Below are 18,382 nucleotides of genomic sequence, written 5' to 3' on the forward strand. Positions count from 1 at the left end.
AGGTTTGTTTGACCGTATGCATAGCGTGTGGGTTCAGAATGTCCTCCTTGTCCCGGATTCTCAGCATTCTGTAAATGTTTTGTTTCCCAACCGTTAACATGTAGGACAGTTCCGTCTCCTAAACAAGCAATTTTTAGATGCCGTTGTGTTCCTCGCTGTCTCACAGTGGGAGCCCGTGCAGTACTTCAACAACAAGATCATCTGTGATCTGGTGGAGGAGAAGTTCAAAGGCATCATCTCCATTCTGGTGAGAATCCGTTTCAAGCTTTAACGTAACCCTTTTCAAGTTCACCTTTCACCTTTCTCTCGCCTCTTGCCCCCTCTGCGTCTGGTATGACCTGCTGTCACAGTCAACTGTCCATCGACTGTATTTCTCTCTTTCATTCTCCCTCTTTCATTCTCTCTCTCTCTCTCTTTCATTCTCTCTTTCATTCTCTTTCATTCTCTCTTTCATTCTCTTTCTCTCTCTCTCTCTCTCTTTCATTTTCTCCCTCATTCTCTTTCTCTCTCTCTCTCTCTCTCTCTCTTTCATTCTCTCCCTCATTCTCTTTCTCTCTCTCTCTCAGGATGAGGAGTGCCTGAGGCCAGGGGACGCCAGTGACATCACCTTCCTGGAGAAGTTGGAGAATACTGTGGGAGGCCATGCCCACTTGACAACGTGAGTCTACGCCCATACGAGCGCACGTGTCCAAACCTCCCTCTGCTAACAGAGCAACAGGAAACACTACATGAATCAACAAAGTTGTAATGCTTGGTCTACAGTAGTGCATAACTATTAAAAACAAAATGCACACGAGTTAAAGGAGAACTCCTCCCATTAGTCCGTTGTAAACATAAGTCGTGTTCATTAGGTACCAAATGGAAGAAAACAGGTTGAAACTGGGAGGGATTACCTGAAAGTGTTTTAATAAGAAAAGCTTGTTGTCTTTTTCCGTTGCAAAATGTTTTGCTACAGTGTCTATGGTGTGCCCTGACAAATGGTCACTTGTTGTTGGTGTGTTCCTCGTAGTCACAAGCTGGCCGATGGAAAGACCCGGAAGGTGATGGGCCGAGAGGAGTTCAGACTGCTGCACTACGCTGGAGAGGTCAACTACAACGTCAACGGTGTGTGTGTGTGGCGCAGCAGCAGTGTCAATTGTTAGGTGGAAGCGAGAGGGAGAAGACCAGAGGGAAAGGAAGGATGTTCTGTAGTGGTCTGTCACTGTGTGTAATCATTCTTTCCCACAACCTTACTCGGGGTGCATGTGCTCTTCCTCTCTCTCTTCCCTCTCTAGGCTTCCTGGACAAGAACAATGACCTCCTCTTCAGGAACTTGAAAGAGGTGAGAGCGAGAATTCAGGCCAAATAGGGGAAAGGATTAAGATAGTAGATGGATGACATGATAGGAGAATAGACCAGACTCCGAGTTTGTGTTCTTTCCCGTGTGTGTGTGTGGAACAGTGTTGTAGTTCTAGTCGTAGTGAGCTGTTCTCATTCTCTGTGCTTGTCCATCCACAGGTCATGTGTATGTCTGATAATAAGATTCTGACCAAGTGCTTTGACCGGGCGGAGCTGAAGGACAGCAAGAGACCTGAGACGGTGAGAACAGCCATTACCCTGTAGTACCACTCAGGGGGGCAAAGGTCATAGGTACGCCTATGGGTACGCACCAATACATGCGTATCTGCAATGTACCCCAAAGCATACATTGATGCACAATCGCAGACTCATATATATATATATACACACACACACACACACACACACACACACACACACACACACACACACACACACACACACACACACACACACGTCCTGTCTCATACACACTTACACACAGCCTCTTGTTTATGCTCTGTGGATCTTCCTCCCTCCACACTGAAGGGTCGAGTGAGTGACAGGGGAATCTCTGCTCCCCGCTCACACACTGAGGAATGCCCTGACACTCGGTTGCCCTCCACACACACACACACAGTGGAGGCCCATTGGTCGTGGGTCGCTGGTGTCGAGTCCGTTGACTGATTGTGTTCATTGTTGACGAGACGCCCTCTCTCACTCTCTCTCTCTCTCTCTCCATCCCTACCCCCAACCCTGTCACTTCACACTGGGACCTGTGTTCTGTCCTGCCTCGGTCCAGCCAGCAGCCGTCCTTTCTGCTCCTCTCCTCTTCCTGCACCTCTCCTCTTTTCTACACCCCTCGCTCGGTGCTCACTCACTCTTTCTCTCTCTTTGTTTGTGTCTGTCTCTGCCTCTAGGCAGCGACCCAGTTCAAGACCAGCCTGGCCAAGTTAATGGAGATCCTGATGTCCAAGGAGCCGTCGTACGTGCGCTGCATCAAGCCCAACGATGCCAAGCAAGCAGGTAGGAAGGAAACCGATACGTTGCTCGCACCGTGCTGTCAACAGGGTCATATTCATTCGGGCACACCTGAGCAAAATGTTTCAAAACGTTCAACGGAAAACTAAAATGAGCTTTTCTGATTTGGTCATGGTAGTCCCTTCTTGTTCCAGTACATTTGCTTCCATTTGGTGCCTAATGAATACAGTGTTTCACCTATATGCATTTAGCGGTGGCGCACCTCTGCATGTATACATGTTCATTTATTTTTCGGGATGGTAAAAACTCTTTCAGTGTAAACTTAAACCAGATATAAAATATGTATAAAAGATGTCTTAATATATATTTTTAAATAAGATCATCTCTGAGAACTAACAGTCACCAAAATAAAAACTAGACAGAATCAAAAATTCTAAAAATAGCTCGGGGCCCCCGTTTGATTTTGTTACATTTAAGTAATTCCGATCGCATAAGAACACGGCATAAGCCATTGCTTGAAATGAGCTTTGAAACTGCAGTTTTTCTCTCAGCCCCTTGACAAAATATGTAGAATTGCCGGGAACTAGCTTTAAAACTGTGAAATGGTCTCTGCCATTAACTATGCCATCTGCTAACACACGTAGGTTTTCTGTGCCAGCTCAATATAACTTTTTAAAATAATATCTTGTCTGTTTTTGTGTCTACGTTTCTTAAATCTGACCTTGCGTTTTGATTGTTTTCAGTGACATCAATGGCACCACTGTGCTTCAGACTGCGTTGCTCAGTATATCGAGCTGGCCTTTGTCAATAGATGGCCTTCTGTGTCTTTCCTGCTGTTGCTCTTTCTCTCCTCACGCCTACCCTCCTTATTGTCCATTGTCTGCTTTTCTGCGACTAAGTCGGATCAATTGTGTTTTTATATGTTTTGCTTGAATAAGCGTCACGCGTTACTGCTAACAACTGTAACAACAAACCATTCAACAGAAGCAAAAATGGAAAATGTCAATAACAATGTATTGCAATCTCACCAGTTATGTACTACTGTAACTCGGGCTAATGTGGTTTCTCTCTCTCTCACCTCTCTCTCTCACCTCTCACCTCTCCCTCACCTCTCTCTCTCAGGGCGGTTCGACGATGTTCTCATCAGGCATCAGGTGAAGTACCTGGGTCTGATGGAGAACCTCCGTGTGAGGAGAGCTGGCTTCGCCTACCGCCGCCACTATGAAACCTTCCTCCAGAGGTGACTATGTCTCTGAGCTAGTCCTGCCTGGCCCGGAGCTAGTCCTGCCTCTATCAGGCTTCAATGTAGTTCACTGGCATTATTTACATTTACATTTAAGTCATTTAGCAGACACTCTTATCCAGAGCGACTTACAAATTGGTGAATTCACCTTCTGACATCCAGTGGAACAGCCACTTTACAATAGTGCATCTAAATCATTTAAGGGGGGGGGGGGGGGGGTGAGAATGGCAGATTAAATAATTATGTTAGCAAATTAATACACCTGCAAGGGATTGACCGATCTCCACAACTATTCAAAGTTAGTGATATAACCTAAATGTAATATTTTGCATATAATATACCAGTGTGTGTTGTTTTTGTCCGTACCTGGCAGGTATAAGTCCCTGTGCCCGGAGACCTGGCCTAGCTGGCAGGGCAAGCTGGCAGATGGAGTCTCCACACTGGTCAAACACCTGGGTTACAAACCTGAGGAGTACAAACTGGGCAGGTGAGACCCTTATCCAGTTAAAACAGTCATGGCGTTACACACACACACACACACGTGCTAATTCTAGTGACATGCATGTATCTCCCATTAGTTTATCTACATCCCATCTCCCCAACGAGTTCAGTGGTCCACTTTGTGTTGATCTAATCCTGCAACTCCTCTCAGGGAAAGTCTAAAGTCCATTATCTCGTCAGGGCTGAACTAAATCCCTCCCCGTGCTGAACACGCTCTGAATGCCTCTGTGTGTTGTATAAAGGCACACTGCCAGCTTAGTGGCACTCCGTTTGCTTTTACAGATCCAAAATCTTCATCCGTTTTCCAAAGACCCTGTTCGCCACAGAGGACGCGCTGGAAACGAGGAAACACAGCCTCGGTGAGAGAGTCACGTATCACATGGTCTTAGTTGACTGTCTCTCCGGACTGTAGTATCCGAACCCTCTGAACATCTCTCTCTCTCTCTCTCTTTCTCTCTTCAGCCAGTAAACTGCAGTCATCCTGGAAGGGCTACAGCCAGAAGACCAAATACCGCAAACTCAGATCATCAGGTAGGAGGGCGACCCTTAACCTCTACGTCTGTGTCAGCAAGCATTTAGCTCTTCTGTAGTCACTGTGCATGTCTATTCGATCACTCTTGTCTTGGTCAGTTGGATGTTGCACTAAGCCTCTCAGAGTAGGAGTGCAGGCTTCGGATCAGTTTTTATCACAATGAATAAGATTGCATGGACAGAAGGGACCTGATCCTAGATCAGCACTGCTACTCTGAGACGCTTGATACAGACGGGTCTTGATTCTCTCGCCCGCTGGATCTCCATGAACTCGGGTGAAATAATAAGTCAATTGGTAAATTGTGTGTCCCTCTCCAGCGGTTGCGGTGCAGGCGTGGTGGAGGGGCATCCTGGCCTGTAGGAGGGCACAGCGCAAGAGGCAGGCCGCCGACACCATCCGCAGGTGGGGCTCTACTGGGCACGAGTTTAACTTAACTAGGAGGGTGAAAGAAAGTTCATGAGTATTCATTAGCTTGTGACACTGCTCTCGGCTCAATGGGCTCCCTTGGATTACTTTTCCGAGTTCTATTCATATGAAGAAACTTGTGGCAAGTATTTACCAACATCCACGCGTGTTCTGGGCCACTGTGATGTTTGTTGTGTTGATGTGTGGAAGTTCTTTTATCAATTTGTTGCTGAAGGAGTGTTTTACAAAGCTCCCTGTCTGTGTCTTCTCAGGTTCATCAAGGGCTTCATCTACCGCCACAATGAGCGTTGTCCTGAGAATGAGTACTTCCTGGATTATGTGCGCTACTCCTTCCTGATGAAGCTGCGCAGGAACCTCCCCAAGTCGGTCCTGGACAAGAGCTGGCCCACGGCGCCGACCGCCCTCATCGAGGTAACGCAACATCACACGAGACACAGAATTAGTCAGTAAACCGTCTCAATCACATTTGAACAGTGTTATGATGTAGGTCAGGGGTTCCCAGACTTTTTCCACTCAGGCCCCCCCCCCCCCCCGTCCAACGTTGAGGAACATTGCGCACCCACCACGTCTGTTTCTCTGGGCACAAGCACGGTTTGTGACAAACTGTTCACACCCCTCTTGTTGGCAGAGATAACTTGTTTCAGGTTTAATGCTTATTTCCTTCAATTCTACACATTTTGTCATGCGTTGCAGAGAACAAGTTGCAGTTTTAAAGCAAATTTTCTTGCAATTCTATACGTTTTGCAATGTCTAATGTGTATTCATGTGATATGTACACAGTAGAAAAGTTTGAACTCACATACTCATTCCAGGGGTTTTCTTTATTTTTTACTATTTTCTACATTGTACAATAATAGTGAAGAAATCAAAACTATGAAATAACACATGGAATCATTTCGTAACATTTTGCAACCACTGATGTCGGCGACATTGAAACGGCTCTGTCTGAATTGAGGCATTTTTCTTGATGACACGTTTTGAGTTGTTAAAATGGCACGTGACGGGTCATTCTACATCCAATAGGCATCGGAACAGCTCCGTAAACTGTACATGCAGAACATGGTGTGGGGCTACTGCAAGAGGATCGACCCAGAGTGGAAACACCAGGTATATAGCGTATTATTGAGTATAGTGGTACATTTTGTATGTCCTTACAAATAAATGTGTATTCATAGTTCTTCACCAATACGAGTTCAGAACTTCAGATGTTGGCCTTCTACTTCACCAATATAACTTCTCTCCAAACTGTTTGTCCGTTCGCTCTGTCTGTCACAATGAAGTTGGAGCAGAAAATGGTGGCCAGTGAGATCTTCAAAAACAAGAAGGACAACTACCCCCAAAGTGTCCCAAAGCTCTTTATGGGCACAAGACTCAGTAAGTGCCTTGATAAACACGCATGCGTTCATGTGTATATACACACACACACACACACACACACACCTAACGTTCTTCCTGTGTCTCTCTCTCCTCAGATGGAGAGGAGATTAACCCCAAGGTGTTGCAGTCACTTGGCAGTGAGAAGATGAAGGTCAGTACAGTACTAGTGTGTTTATATGCCCATTTGATTCTCTACTTTGGATTTATGTAGGGTTGCATACTTGTCTTTTTAATATATACTCGGTACAGTATATTCATATGTTACTGTTTCTTAACCCTGATCGTGTCTGTGGCATGGCTGGTGCAGCCTAGTGGTTAATGCTGCTCCCTGCAGCTCAAACGTTTGAAACCAGCCCGCTGCCTTTGTGACACACCCTCGATCTTTCCCACGGTCTCTCCTCTTGTCCAATGAAATACAAAATCCCCCCCACCAATAATGTCCCCCTCCCACTCCTCAGTATGCAGTCCCAGTGACCAAGTACGACAGGAAGGGCTACAAGGCTAATAATGTCCCCCTCCCACTCCTCAGTATGCAGTCCCAGTGACCAAGTATGACAGGAAGGGCTACAAGGCTAATAATGTCCCCCTCCCACTCCTCAGTATGCAGTCCCAGTGACCAAGTACGACAGGAAGGGCTACAAGGCTAATAATGTCCCCCTCCCACTCCTCAGTATGCAGTCCCAGTGACCAAGTACGACAGGAAGGGCTACAAGGCTAATAATGTCCCCCTCCCACTCCCCAGTATGCAGTCCCAGTGACCAAGTACGACAGGAAGGGCTACAAGGCTAATAATGTCCCCCTCCCACTCCCCAGTATGCAGTCCCAGTGACCAAGTACGACAGGAAGGGCTACAAGGCTAATAATGTCCCCCTCCCACTCCCCAGTATGCAGTCCCAGTGACCAAGTACGACAGGAAGGGCTACAAGGCTAATAATGTCCCCCTCCCACTCCCCAGTATGCAGTCCCAGTGACCAAGTATGACAGGAAGGGCTACAAGGCTAATAATGTCCCCCTCCCACTCCTCAGTATGCAGTCCCAGTGACCAAGTACGACAGGAAGGGCTACAAGGCTAATAATGTCCCCCTCCCACTCCTCAGTATGCAGTCCCAGTGACCAAGTACGACAGGAAGGGCTACAAGGCTAATAATGTCCCCCTCCCACTCCCCAGTATGCAGTCCCAGTGACCAAGTACGACAGGAAGGGCTACAAGGCTAATAATGTCCCCCTCCCACTCCCCAGTATGCAGTCCCAGTGTGAGTACGACAGGAAGGGCTACAAGGCTAATAATGTCCCCCTCCCACTCCTCAGTATGCAGTCCCAGTGACCAAGTACGACAGGAAGGGCTACAAGGCTAATAATGTCCCCCTCCCACTCCCCAGTATGCAGTCCCAGTGACCAAGTACGACAGGAAGGGCTACAAGGCTAATAATGTCCCCCTCCCACTCCTCAGTATGCAGTCCCAGTGACCAAGTACGACAGGAAGGGCTACAAGGCTAATAATGTCCCCCTCCCACTCCCCAGTATGCAGTCCCAGTGACCAAGTACGACAGGAAGGGCTACAAGGCGCGACCAAGGCAGCTGCTGCTCACCTCCAACTGTGCCGTCATCGTGGAGGAGGCCAAGCTCAAGCAGCGCATCGACTATGCCGCCCTCAAAGGTCAGCGGTCACATGGTTCGGGGTCGAGGATGGGTTGGTGGTCAAATACCGTTTCAATTGAAATTTCTGTTTACTTCCTAAATTGATTGAATGGAAACGGAATGGACCCAAGCCCCTGGTTACTGTTGTCTGGGGTCCTTACAGAGGCCACGCTGAATTGGTCTGAGTGATGCTCATAGTTCTCCCAATGACCATTTCTCTCTGTCTGTCCGGCCTCAGGTATCTCAGTCAGCTCTCTCAGTGACGGTGTCTTCGTACTGCACGTGCCCACTGAAGACAAAAAACAGAAGGTGAGGCTGACCTCAGCGCTGTCTCACACAGTCATAACGTGGCCCTAACGCCATGGCCATAACCCCATGGCCATAACCCCATGGCCATAACCCCATGACACACCGGCTATTACATACTTAACCGGTGCCTCTGTTAGGTGTAGCAGAGAAGTAGCCTGATCCCAGGTCAGTTTGTGCTGTCTTGCCAACACCTAATGTCATTGTCACGCCAAACGCAAACAGATCTGGGACGGGCTAGTAGTGAAGATGTAACTCCTCTCCGGTCTCCTCTGGTCTGTAGGGAGATGTGGTGCTTCAGAGTGACCACATCATCGAGACCCTGACCAAGGTGGCCATTTGTGCCGACAAGGTCAACAGCATCAACATCAACCAGGGAAGGTGAGTTGTTGCACTGAAGCGGGCCGTGGTCGGTTGGCGGATTTGATGGCGTGTCATTCTGTTTGTGGTGTAGGTATCACTTTATTTGGATAGTCTATTTGTAGATACCGAGACCCGGAACTAGATAAGCCATGTACTGTGTTATTCAGCGGCATGTCAGCTTTCATCGAAAAACAGGTCGACGTTAATATTAATATAAACTATGGACAATTGACATTCTGGGGTTAAATTGCTTGCATGGAATTCTACCACCAGCTGACAGGACTTGAATTCATAGACACCATCACCATCTACAATCCGATTAGTTTAATTTGTTAGAAACAAATGTTTTGCCTGTAAATGAACTGCATCTCTTCTTTCTCTCTCTCTCTCTCTATCTCTCTCTCTCTCTCTCTCTCTCTCTCTCTCTCTCTCTCTCTCTCTCTCCCAGTATAACTTTCACGATGGGCCAAGGTAAGGAAGGGATCATAGACTTCACCTCTGGCTCTGAGCTGCTGGTTGCCAAGGCGAAGAATGGCCACCTCTCAGTGGTGAGTCGGAATAACGGAGGGATATAAAGCATCAGTCCTCCCCTACAGGACTAATACAGTAGGTTGGAACATCAATACTGCATGATTGGAGTCAGAATTGATTGATTATTGGAGTCCTGCACTCGTATTTATATCAGCTGACTGTACTTGACTTACAGGACACAATTGTTTTGTTAACGCATTGATTTTCATTGTAGGTGTGTCTCTGGTAGACACCATTTTGTTCTGCACGTTTACATTGTAAAGAGAACCAATCAATTATTGCGTTAAAGTTAAGGAAACTTCTTTGTAATGGTTACCTCTGTCTTCCCTGAACTATTTCAGACTGCCCCTCGACTGAACTCAAGATGATAGACATGGCTGATCATCTGACCACGCCAAGGAAGTCCTTCCTGGAATACGCTCCTATTCACCAATCACAACCGCAGACCCTTCTCTGCCTAAGCCAATCAAATGCCAGCTCTCGCTACAGGAACGGGCATGTGCTTCCAATTAAGAAAAAGTCAAGCGATTTTTAATTAATTGATATTTATGTTTTATATATTTTGGGGATTAATGCTTGTTATTTGAATATTACGATTGTATTATATGAAGCCAAGGAATAACAATGTTTTGGTGCATTTTTCCTGCACTACTTCTGCTTAATTTGGGAACATGAACAAGCAGTCAATGAGGGTGTATCGGGTCTCCTTTTGCTTTTTCTTTCAGTCATTCTTTTTTCACAATATTTTCTCTGTTCAGTAATGTAGACGCTGCACCCTCTCTGATACTACTCTTAACTGTTTGGGGGCAGAGGCTTTTGTTATAGTGGAAGTGATGTACATGGCTGATGGTATGTAGAGGCTAGGTTTGTTTTGAGCTATCGAGGAGCAACGAGTTTGGTAGAGAAGGTCATTAAGGAAGAGTTGTTTTTGTTTTTCAAACTTGTGTCGACTCGGACACAATGCTCTTGAGGTTTACCATCCGAGGGGATATTAGCAGAAAAGTCATGTGCGTGTGTGACCTTTTGACCCAGAGCATACTGGCCAGAATGTGGGGTACATTTGGTCTGTGCAGTGCCATAGATCTCTAAATCATTGTTTGATGTAAATATCATGGAGGAGCCCAAATGGAAGCGTAAACCAAAGCATTTCGGTGAGGAGAAATGTGTTTTTATAATTGATTCATAATGGAAACGCCATAGTGTATGTGGTCTTTGTATAACAATGTATAATAGAGATACAGAGGGGAACAAAGGTGAGAAAGGAAAAGGCAAGAGAAAGAAAATGGGGGGGGGGGGGGTAGTAAAGAATAGAAAACCGTTTAGTCTTTGCGTTTTATCTCTTGTTTTCCACCCAACAATTGTGCCTTTCTCCTTTACTAAGTTATTGTTAATGGATCATTTATATGTTGATACACCAATTAAACAGTGACACTTTGGGGATGACCTTGACTCCTCCGTCAGAGCCAGATGTCTCGTATACCCTCAGGATGGCCTGGAAGAAGACGATTCAGAGAGAAAGACATGCATACTGTGTACACACACACACACACACTTACACTTTACTCCAAGTTAGACTTCTAGAGTTGAAGCTTTTTGGAAAACACCCTTTGATCCATTTGCTTTCCTTTTGTGTCGCGTTTCCAGGCTGCTGTTTCCGTACTCTGGGTAAGTGTAGCAGCTCTCGTCAGGCTACAGTACTAGTCGGGACAACGTTCACTGCTTCTTTTAACACATTACTTTCCTGACGCCGATTTTTGTGCTATCCTTTGTGACGGGGACGATGGTACAGACGAATGCACTACATATTGATATAGAATCTGTCCACAGTGTTACCGCTACAATATAGCCTCACTGTTTCTGGCGTATCGACAACCGACAGCACAGCCCTCTCAACAATGTTTTTAATGTTTTGATTGGCACTTCTGAACACAGGCCTTCAAAAGAGAAGAGGCCCCATGCACTGCAGTAAATGCAATCGAGACTCTTCCTGGTGGTGTTTTAATACCTACGTCATAGCATATACATCATAGCCACGGGTGTTCATCACAGAAAGCACACGGCTCAACGGTAACATCCTCAGGAACACTTGGCTATCTTTGTAACAAACCAGAGATGTGTTGGTATAACCCACGTGACACTACAGTTCATAGATGTGAGTTTTAATCTACACACTTCTCCCCAGCAGAGTTTCTGAGCAACGTTTCACTCTTCAGGTTTCTGTGCTGCTTCTTCCCTTGCTTTGCCTCTTGAGTGCCCCCCCCCTCCTGTGACCAAGCCTCTGAGCTGTGTACACCTGGCAACCCAGTGAAAGAACGGTATGACAGGTGCAATATGCCTAATGAAAGGTGTGCCACTGCACTGACGCTAGCCAAAGATGCAATAGTTGATGAAATGTCTGTTAGTTGTCTGTTGTATGATTATATGTCAATTGAAGTGTTATTATTTTCCTGGTGGAAGATTTGTGCTTGGTTAGTCTGGTCCCAGATCGGTCTGTGCTCTCTTGCCAATGCCAGACAGCACAAACAGATCTGGGACCGGCCTATTGTGTTCTGTGCTCTAATAAGAGATTTGAGCCAAGTGAGGATTTGTAAGTGTAACATTCATTTAGACTTGTTCAAAAATTGTGTGTTGCTAATGTGCCTTGAGTTTAATAGAAATTACAACCCATTTTGTATGGAATTCTGTGACAAATACCTCCTTGACAATGTCACTTATTCCAGAGTAAAAACTACATATACCAAAAAAATTGGATTCCTCCTTTTTAGAATGTCATAGAAGTTTCTCTATAAAGCCTGTCTTCAAACCAAATCCTATTTTTTAATCATTTACAATACACAAGTTATCAGTCCTGAGTGTATGTATGCACCATCATGTAGAATTAGACCAACACGCTAAAGATAAATGTAAAAAATAAACTTTAAATTATATTATTCTGTCTGGGTCCTTCATTACAAACGTCCTTCCTTGATAATTTGATGCATTTTAACAGTAAAACTAGATTATGCAAGTAATCTTTACTCTGAATTTTACTGTGTGGTCTTTTAAGTCCCAAGCCAGAACAGCTAAAACCTACCATCTTGCAACATGTTGAAATGACGTGATGAGGAATTTGACATTATCTCTAGTCTTGAGTTTGAATAGTCTCTCTGCTCTATAGCTGTATAAAACCAACACACCAGGCTTTAGTAATAGTTTTGAACTGTTATTTAAAAACATGGCATTGGCGGTTAATCAATGTTCACTTATAGACTAGACGAGGTATATCAGTGGTTCATCATTTGGGAAAGTTTAGATAGTTTCACTTTCAAAAGGGGTATGTTTATTTTTAGCAATCATTCTACCTTTTTATGTTCTGACTCTTTTTTTTTTGGACACATTTGACACTGATGCCATAACTTTTATTGTAATAATCATGTTATAATGTGTAATACATTAAATTGTAATCTTCGTGGCAAGAGGTTATTATGGAATCTTGCAAACTCAGCGGATTAAAGTCTGTTTTGGGAAGTCCGATACACCATTAAAAATAAATATTTATTTATTTTCTAGTTATCTTGACTTAATAATTACAATTCAATAACACAACATTTATAGTTGACAAGTTGGTTTTATAGCTTAAGCTACAATGTCACACTAATATTATCATGCCATATGATTCTTTTTAGGCCTACATCAGCTTTTGAAGTCATAATAAAATGTATTAATGTTATTTTCTGTTTTTAGCTGAAATGACAACTGCGACTATGTGGACCTGTATTTCTCCACGTTATGCTGTAAACGACGCCTCGATTTACAGAACCACTTCCATATTCAAACCACTTCTCCTACGAGTCTTGTATGTTGTTGAATAAGTGGGCAATAGACAAATATGTTCTGGTAAACCAGTCACCGCAAGAGTGAGTCTCCCCAGTCCCCATAATGGCGGTGGGGCCACGCAGTATAGAACTACAGGAGCGTCGTGTGCAACTGGTGGAGAGCTGGAGCCAAAATGTCACCCTCCTCCAGGAGCTTCTTTATCAGGTAGGGGCTCTTACTGAGGAGGACCTCAGCCTGGTGAGAGGGGGAGGTCGCCCGGGGGAGAGGGACTGCATGAGGACTCTGCTGGATGTGCTACACGGGTGTGGAGAGGAAGCCTGTCCAGCCTTCTTTCATGTACTACAATCACAGAGAGCCAACACACAGTCAGGGTCTATGCTAGCTGCTATCCCACCCGAGGGCACTGGAACCAGCAGCAGTGACTCTGGTCCAACCAACATGCAGGAGCACTTGAGGAAACACAAGGACATATTAGGCAGGCAGCACGGTCCCGTTGATTACCTTAGGATCGGGACTAGTAGCTCAGAGAGCGTTAATGAGCCTGGTTCCTTTACAGATATTACGTTGTCCAGGTGCGTGGGCTACACTGTTCCCCTGCAGTACCACCAGCACGAGGCAGCCATGGTGGGTGATGCCTTCCAGAGTCTGCTGTCTGTTCCAGGAGACAATATGACTCTGCTCTCGGGGTGGCTGGCAGTGGGAAGACCACCGTGGTTATACGGCTGGTTTATGAGTGGGCCAGGGACTCTGACTCCCAGAAGATAGTCCTGTCCCTATCCTTCAGAGATCTCAATCTGCTCAGTGAGCCGCAGAGCTTGCAGGAGCTTCTTCTGGTGCACTACAGCCACCTTAAACCTGTTCTGGCCCGGGTCGTTGACTCCCAACCCAGCCGGATCCTGCTCATCTTGAACGGGCTCGATGAGTTCCGCTTCCCTCTGGACTTTGAACGGAGTCCCAAGTGCTCGGATCCGGAGCGGATGCTGGGCATGGGGGAGATGGTGGTGAACCTGATCAAGGGTCACCTCCTCCCCGGTATCTCCATCCTGGTCACATCACGGCCCCACACTGTCTCCAAGGTCCCTCCACTGCTGGTGACCCAGCTCTACAGCGTCCTGGGCTTCTCCACAGACCAGCAGAGGCACTACTTTGAGCAGAGCTGCAGCTCTTCCCTGGTGGCCTCTGCCGTGTGGGGCTACGTTTCCTCCTACCAGCCCCTCCTGCTCATGTGTCGTATACCGGCCTTCTGCTGGATTGTCTCCACTGCCCTCTGTGACGGAGCCCCCAGCTACTTTAGCCAAGTCACCACCACCACCACTCTGCCCAGTACAACTAAAACAACGCCAGCAGGCTCCAGTGATACCACCAACAACAGCTCTGAAAAAGCCACTCCAACCCCTTCCATCTTCTCCTTCACTGTTCCCAGTGTGACGTTAATGAGCGGCGATGTCAAGCCCATCACCATCACAGAGATCTACTGCTGCTTCCTTAAGTCCGTCCTTGTGTTCCACGGAGAGGGCCGCAGTCAGGAAGGCTGCAGCCCGCAGCGTCTCCAGGAGGCCCCGCGGGTCCTACAGGAGATGCGGCCCATGCTGAGAGACCTGGGGGCCCTGGACTTCCAGGGCCTACTGGAGCGGCGCTTCCTCTTCGACCAGGCTGATCTGAGCTCTTTCTCCCTGGACTGCAGCGGGCTGTCCAAGGCCTTCCTGGTGGAGATCCTCCGAGAGGACCGGGCCTCGCTCACCTACCAGAGGAGCTTCCACTTCCTCCACACTAGTGTACAGGAGTTCCTGGCTGCTCTGTACTACGTCCTGCAGGCCCTCTCCGGCTCAGACCCGTTCTTAGGCCTCAAGTCAGCCGTCGTTGTAGCCATGTTTCCAGTCGCCCTGCACAAAGTGTTAACCTCCACTGCTAATAAGCTGCTGAGGCCCAGACGCCTCCTGCGCAGATACATCAAGAAGGCTTTCTTCTGGGGTGGACACCATCCGTCTGGTCACATGGACCTCTTCTGCAGGTCAAATAATATGTGCATAAAAAAACATAGACAAAAGTAGTGTTGTGTTTTGTAATTCACTTCATCTCATATTAACGTTCAGAAAATGTCTCTGTTAACTTATTTTTCTCTCCATTAATTGTAGATTATTTTGTATTTTTCTCTTTAGATTTGTATCTGGCTTATTGGTACCTCAAAGCCATGTCATCCTGGATGGACTATTCCCAGGCAGATCACATATATTCCCATCTCTCTCTTCCTCCTCTCTATCCCTGCCCTCTCCTTCTCCTCCTCCTTTTACCCCTCCCTTTCTACTGAGCCTGCTCCACTCCCAGCTCCAATGTGGCAGACTGAGTCCAGAGAGGCAGGTCAACGTGTGCCACTGCCTGTACGAGGCCCAGGACCCAGGCCTGGCGCAGCGTCTACAAGCCTGGCTGCAGGTCCTGGCCCAGCAACAGGTCCCAGACCAGTCTGGCCCAGCCAAGAGGAACTGGAGCGAGCTGGCCTTCCTGCTGCAGCTTATCCCAGACCTGCAGGATCTGAATCTGGAGGCCCAGGGGCTGGACGCAGAGGGCCTGCGCAGACTGTTGCCTGTACTCCCTCTCTTCAGCATCCTCAGGTGGGCTAAGTCATGTGTAAAACCTTAAATCAGGCTTCATCCAAACACAAAAATTAAGTTATTTATATTTTTCTCCAAACAGTATTTGTTTCTTGATACGTGAGAATGAAAACCCTGTGTATTTATCTTCTGTATTCGTTCCTCATAAAGGCTAGGGCAGAATCCACTGGGTCCAGAGGGGGCCAAGTAAAACAATATTAGCAACAGACTTGTTTTTGTGTTCCTCAGGTTCCGTGACAACCAGATTACTGATAAGGGAGCAGAACTCCTCATGGAAGCACTGACTGAGAAAACCACTCTGGAATATCTCTGGTTCGCAGTATACACACACACATACTCTGTTATACCATGTATATACCATGTCTTACCATGCGGTCATCCCCCTCTTCAAAGGGGGTGACACGCTAAACCCAAACTGTTATAGACCTATATACTGTACATCCTGCCCTGTCTCTCCAAAGTCTTCGAAAACCAAGTTAATAAACAGATCACTGACCATTTTGAATCCCACTGTACCTTCTCCGCTGTGCAATCCGGTTTCCGAGCTGGTTACGGGTGCACCTCAGCCACGCCCAAGGTACTAAACGATATCATAACCGCCATCGATAAAAGACAGTACTGTGCAGCCATCTTCATCGACCTGGCCAAGGCTTTCGACTCTGTCAATCACCGTATTCTAATCTGTAGACTCAACAGCCTTGGTTTCACAAATGACTGCCTTGCCTGGTTCACCAACTACTTCTCAGACAGAGTTCAGTGTGTCAAATCGGAGGGCCTGTTGTCCGGACCTCTGGCAGTCTCTTTTGGGGTTCCACAGGGTTCCACCTCTACACAGACGACACCATTCTGTATACATCTGGCCCTTCTTTGTACAGTGTTAACTAACCTCCAAACGAGCTTTAATGCCATACAACACTCCTTCTGTGGCCTCCAACTGCACTTAAACAATAGTAAAACCAAATGCATGCTTTTCAACCGTTCGCTGCCCGCACCCGCCCGCCCGACTAGCATCTACTCTGGACGGTTCTGACTCAGAATATGTGGACAACTACAAATACCTAGGTGTCTGGCTAGACTGTAAACTCCTTCCAGACAACCCTGCCAATGACTGGAACGAATTGCAAAAATCGCTGAAGCTGGAGACTTATATTTCCCTCACTAACTTTAAACAACTGCTATCTGAGCAGCTAACCGATCGCTGCAGCTGTACATAGCCCATCTGTAAATTGCCCACCCAATCTACCTACCTCATCCCCATATTGTTTTTATTTACTTTTCTGCTCTTTTGCACACCGGTATTTCTACTTGCACATCATTATCTGCTCATCTATCGCTCCAGTGTTAATTTGCTAAATATGATTACTTCGCTACTATGGCCTATTTATTGCCTTACCTCCTCACGCCATTTGCACACATTGTATATAGACTTTTTTTGTTGTTCTATTGTGTTATTGACTGTACGCTTGTTTACTCCATGTGTAACCCTGAGTTGTTGTTTGCGTCACACTGCTTTGCTTTATCTTGGCCAGATCGCCGTTGTAAATGAGAAGTTGTTCTCAACTAGCCTACCTGGTTAAATAAAGGTGAAAAAAAATATATATGCTCCAATTAAAACATTTGAATTCCAATTTGGAGGTATGTATTGTTTTTAAATGATGTTTTACCTTTATTTAACTAGACAAGTCGGCTAAAAACGTATTCTTATTTTCAATGACGGCCTAGGAACAGTGGGTTAACTGACTTGTTCAGGGGCAGAACGACAGATTTTTACCTTGTCAGCTCGGGGATTTGATCTTGCAACCTTTCGGTTACCGGCCCAACACTCTAACCGCTAGGCTACCTGCCACCCCATCTGTAACCTTAACATCTTAGCATCTGTAACCTTAATATCTTAGCATCTGTAACCTTAACATCTTAGCATCTGTAACCTTAACATCTTAGCATCTGTAACTTTACCATCTTTCATTTAGTTGACTTAGCATTGATACTGTTATCTGCTCAGTTTCCTACTATTTGAACAAGATAATATTTTACATATGTTGATATTTCATTGTGACTTTGTCTCTTTGCTCAGGATGTTTGACAAGTTATCAAAGGAGGGAGTCAGGAAGCTGAAGGAGTTCGCCAGGAGCACATCTCATCTGGACATCAAAGTGTGTATCTGATTTCATCTGCCTTTCCTGTTGCTGATGATAAACTCCAAGTACTTTATCATTGGTGGATGATGTGGTTGTTTATCATTTGTGTGATATGGTACTTTTGCACATATACATGGTATGAAAGATGTTATTAGTATTTAATTCTTATTTTTGTTCAAACAACTAAAAGTTTATATTTGGTTGTCAGGTTGTAATAGGTCAATGAATGGAGACATAGGTCAATGAAATCGTCTGCAATAGGTCTACACGTTTTTCCAACAGGTTGCATTCTTGTGTTGTCAGAAATGCCTCCAAGTAACGAGTTTAAACGTTTAAACAGCACTTTCATGGATGGCCAGCAGAGGGCAATAGACCTGCATACACATGACCAACTGGAAGGCTCGGGTCATATTTGCAAATTTTAGATGATCATGTTCACTCTAACAACGTTGGGCATTAATGTGTTAACAATAATTTGTTGGTAGCCAACTAAATTTCACTACTTAGGATTAATATAGAAATGTATTAAGTTGAGGGTGACAAAATTAAGTTGAGAGTATTTCTTTATTCTACCACAAGATGTCACCATCAATTTAAACTTTTC

General features: G+C 45.8%; 1 protein-coding gene and 1 pseudogene across 5 annotated transcripts in view; both read left to right on the forward strand.

Annotated features, from left to right (window-relative positions):
- Window positions 1–12,142, forward strand: part of LOC135546185 (unconventional myosin-Ic-like) — a 62,722-nt gene extending 50,580 nt beyond the window's left edge. For 3 of the 5 annotated variants that reach the window (XM_064974398.1, XM_064974402.1, XM_064974400.1), the window contains exons 13-32: window positions 167–247; window positions 567–658; window positions 1,010–1,104; window positions 1,275–1,321; window positions 1,498–1,578; window positions 2,238–2,343; window positions 3,421–3,538; window positions 3,915–4,028; window positions 4,325–4,401; window positions 4,505–4,573; window positions 4,892–4,976; window positions 5,252–5,411; window positions 6,024–6,107; window positions 6,281–6,374; window positions 6,473–6,528; window positions 7,899–8,034; window positions 8,254–8,324; window positions 8,605–8,702; window positions 9,133–9,290; window positions 9,557–12,142. In XM_064974398.1, coding sequence (XP_064830470.1) covers window positions 167–247; window positions 567–658; window positions 1,010–1,104; window positions 1,275–1,321; window positions 1,498–1,578; window positions 2,238–2,343; window positions 3,421–3,538; window positions 3,915–4,028; window positions 4,325–4,401; window positions 4,505–4,573; window positions 4,892–4,976; window positions 5,252–5,411; window positions 6,024–6,107; window positions 6,281–6,374; window positions 6,473–6,528; window positions 7,899–8,034; window positions 8,254–8,324; window positions 8,605–8,702; window positions 9,133–9,259 — 1,791 coding nt within the window. In that variant the 3' untranslated portion in view covers window positions 9,260–9,290; window positions 9,557–12,142. The remainder of the gene's footprint in view (window positions 1–166; window positions 248–566; window positions 659–1,009; window positions 1,105–1,274; window positions 1,322–1,497; window positions 1,579–2,237; window positions 2,344–3,420; window positions 3,539–3,914; window positions 4,029–4,324; window positions 4,402–4,504; window positions 4,574–4,891; window positions 4,977–5,251; window positions 5,412–6,023; window positions 6,108–6,280; window positions 6,375–6,472; window positions 6,529–7,898; window positions 8,035–8,253; window positions 8,325–8,604; window positions 8,703–9,132; window positions 9,291–9,556) is intronic. The other 2 variants (XM_064974399.1, XM_064974401.1) reach the window with 1 other exon arrangement.
- Window positions 12,143–13,133: 991 nt separating this feature from the next.
- On the forward strand, window positions 13,134–17,829 carry LOC135545249 (NLR family CARD domain-containing protein 3-like; annotated as a pseudogene).
- Window positions 17,830–18,382: the final 553 nt, after the last annotated feature.

This window comes from Oncorhynchus masou, chromosome 9 (genome assembly GCF_036934945.1).
Source record: "Oncorhynchus masou masou isolate Uvic2021 chromosome 9, UVic_Omas_1.1, whole genome shotgun sequence".
Taxonomy (NCBI): domain Eukaryota; kingdom Metazoa; phylum Chordata; class Actinopteri; order Salmoniformes; family Salmonidae; genus Oncorhynchus; species Oncorhynchus masou.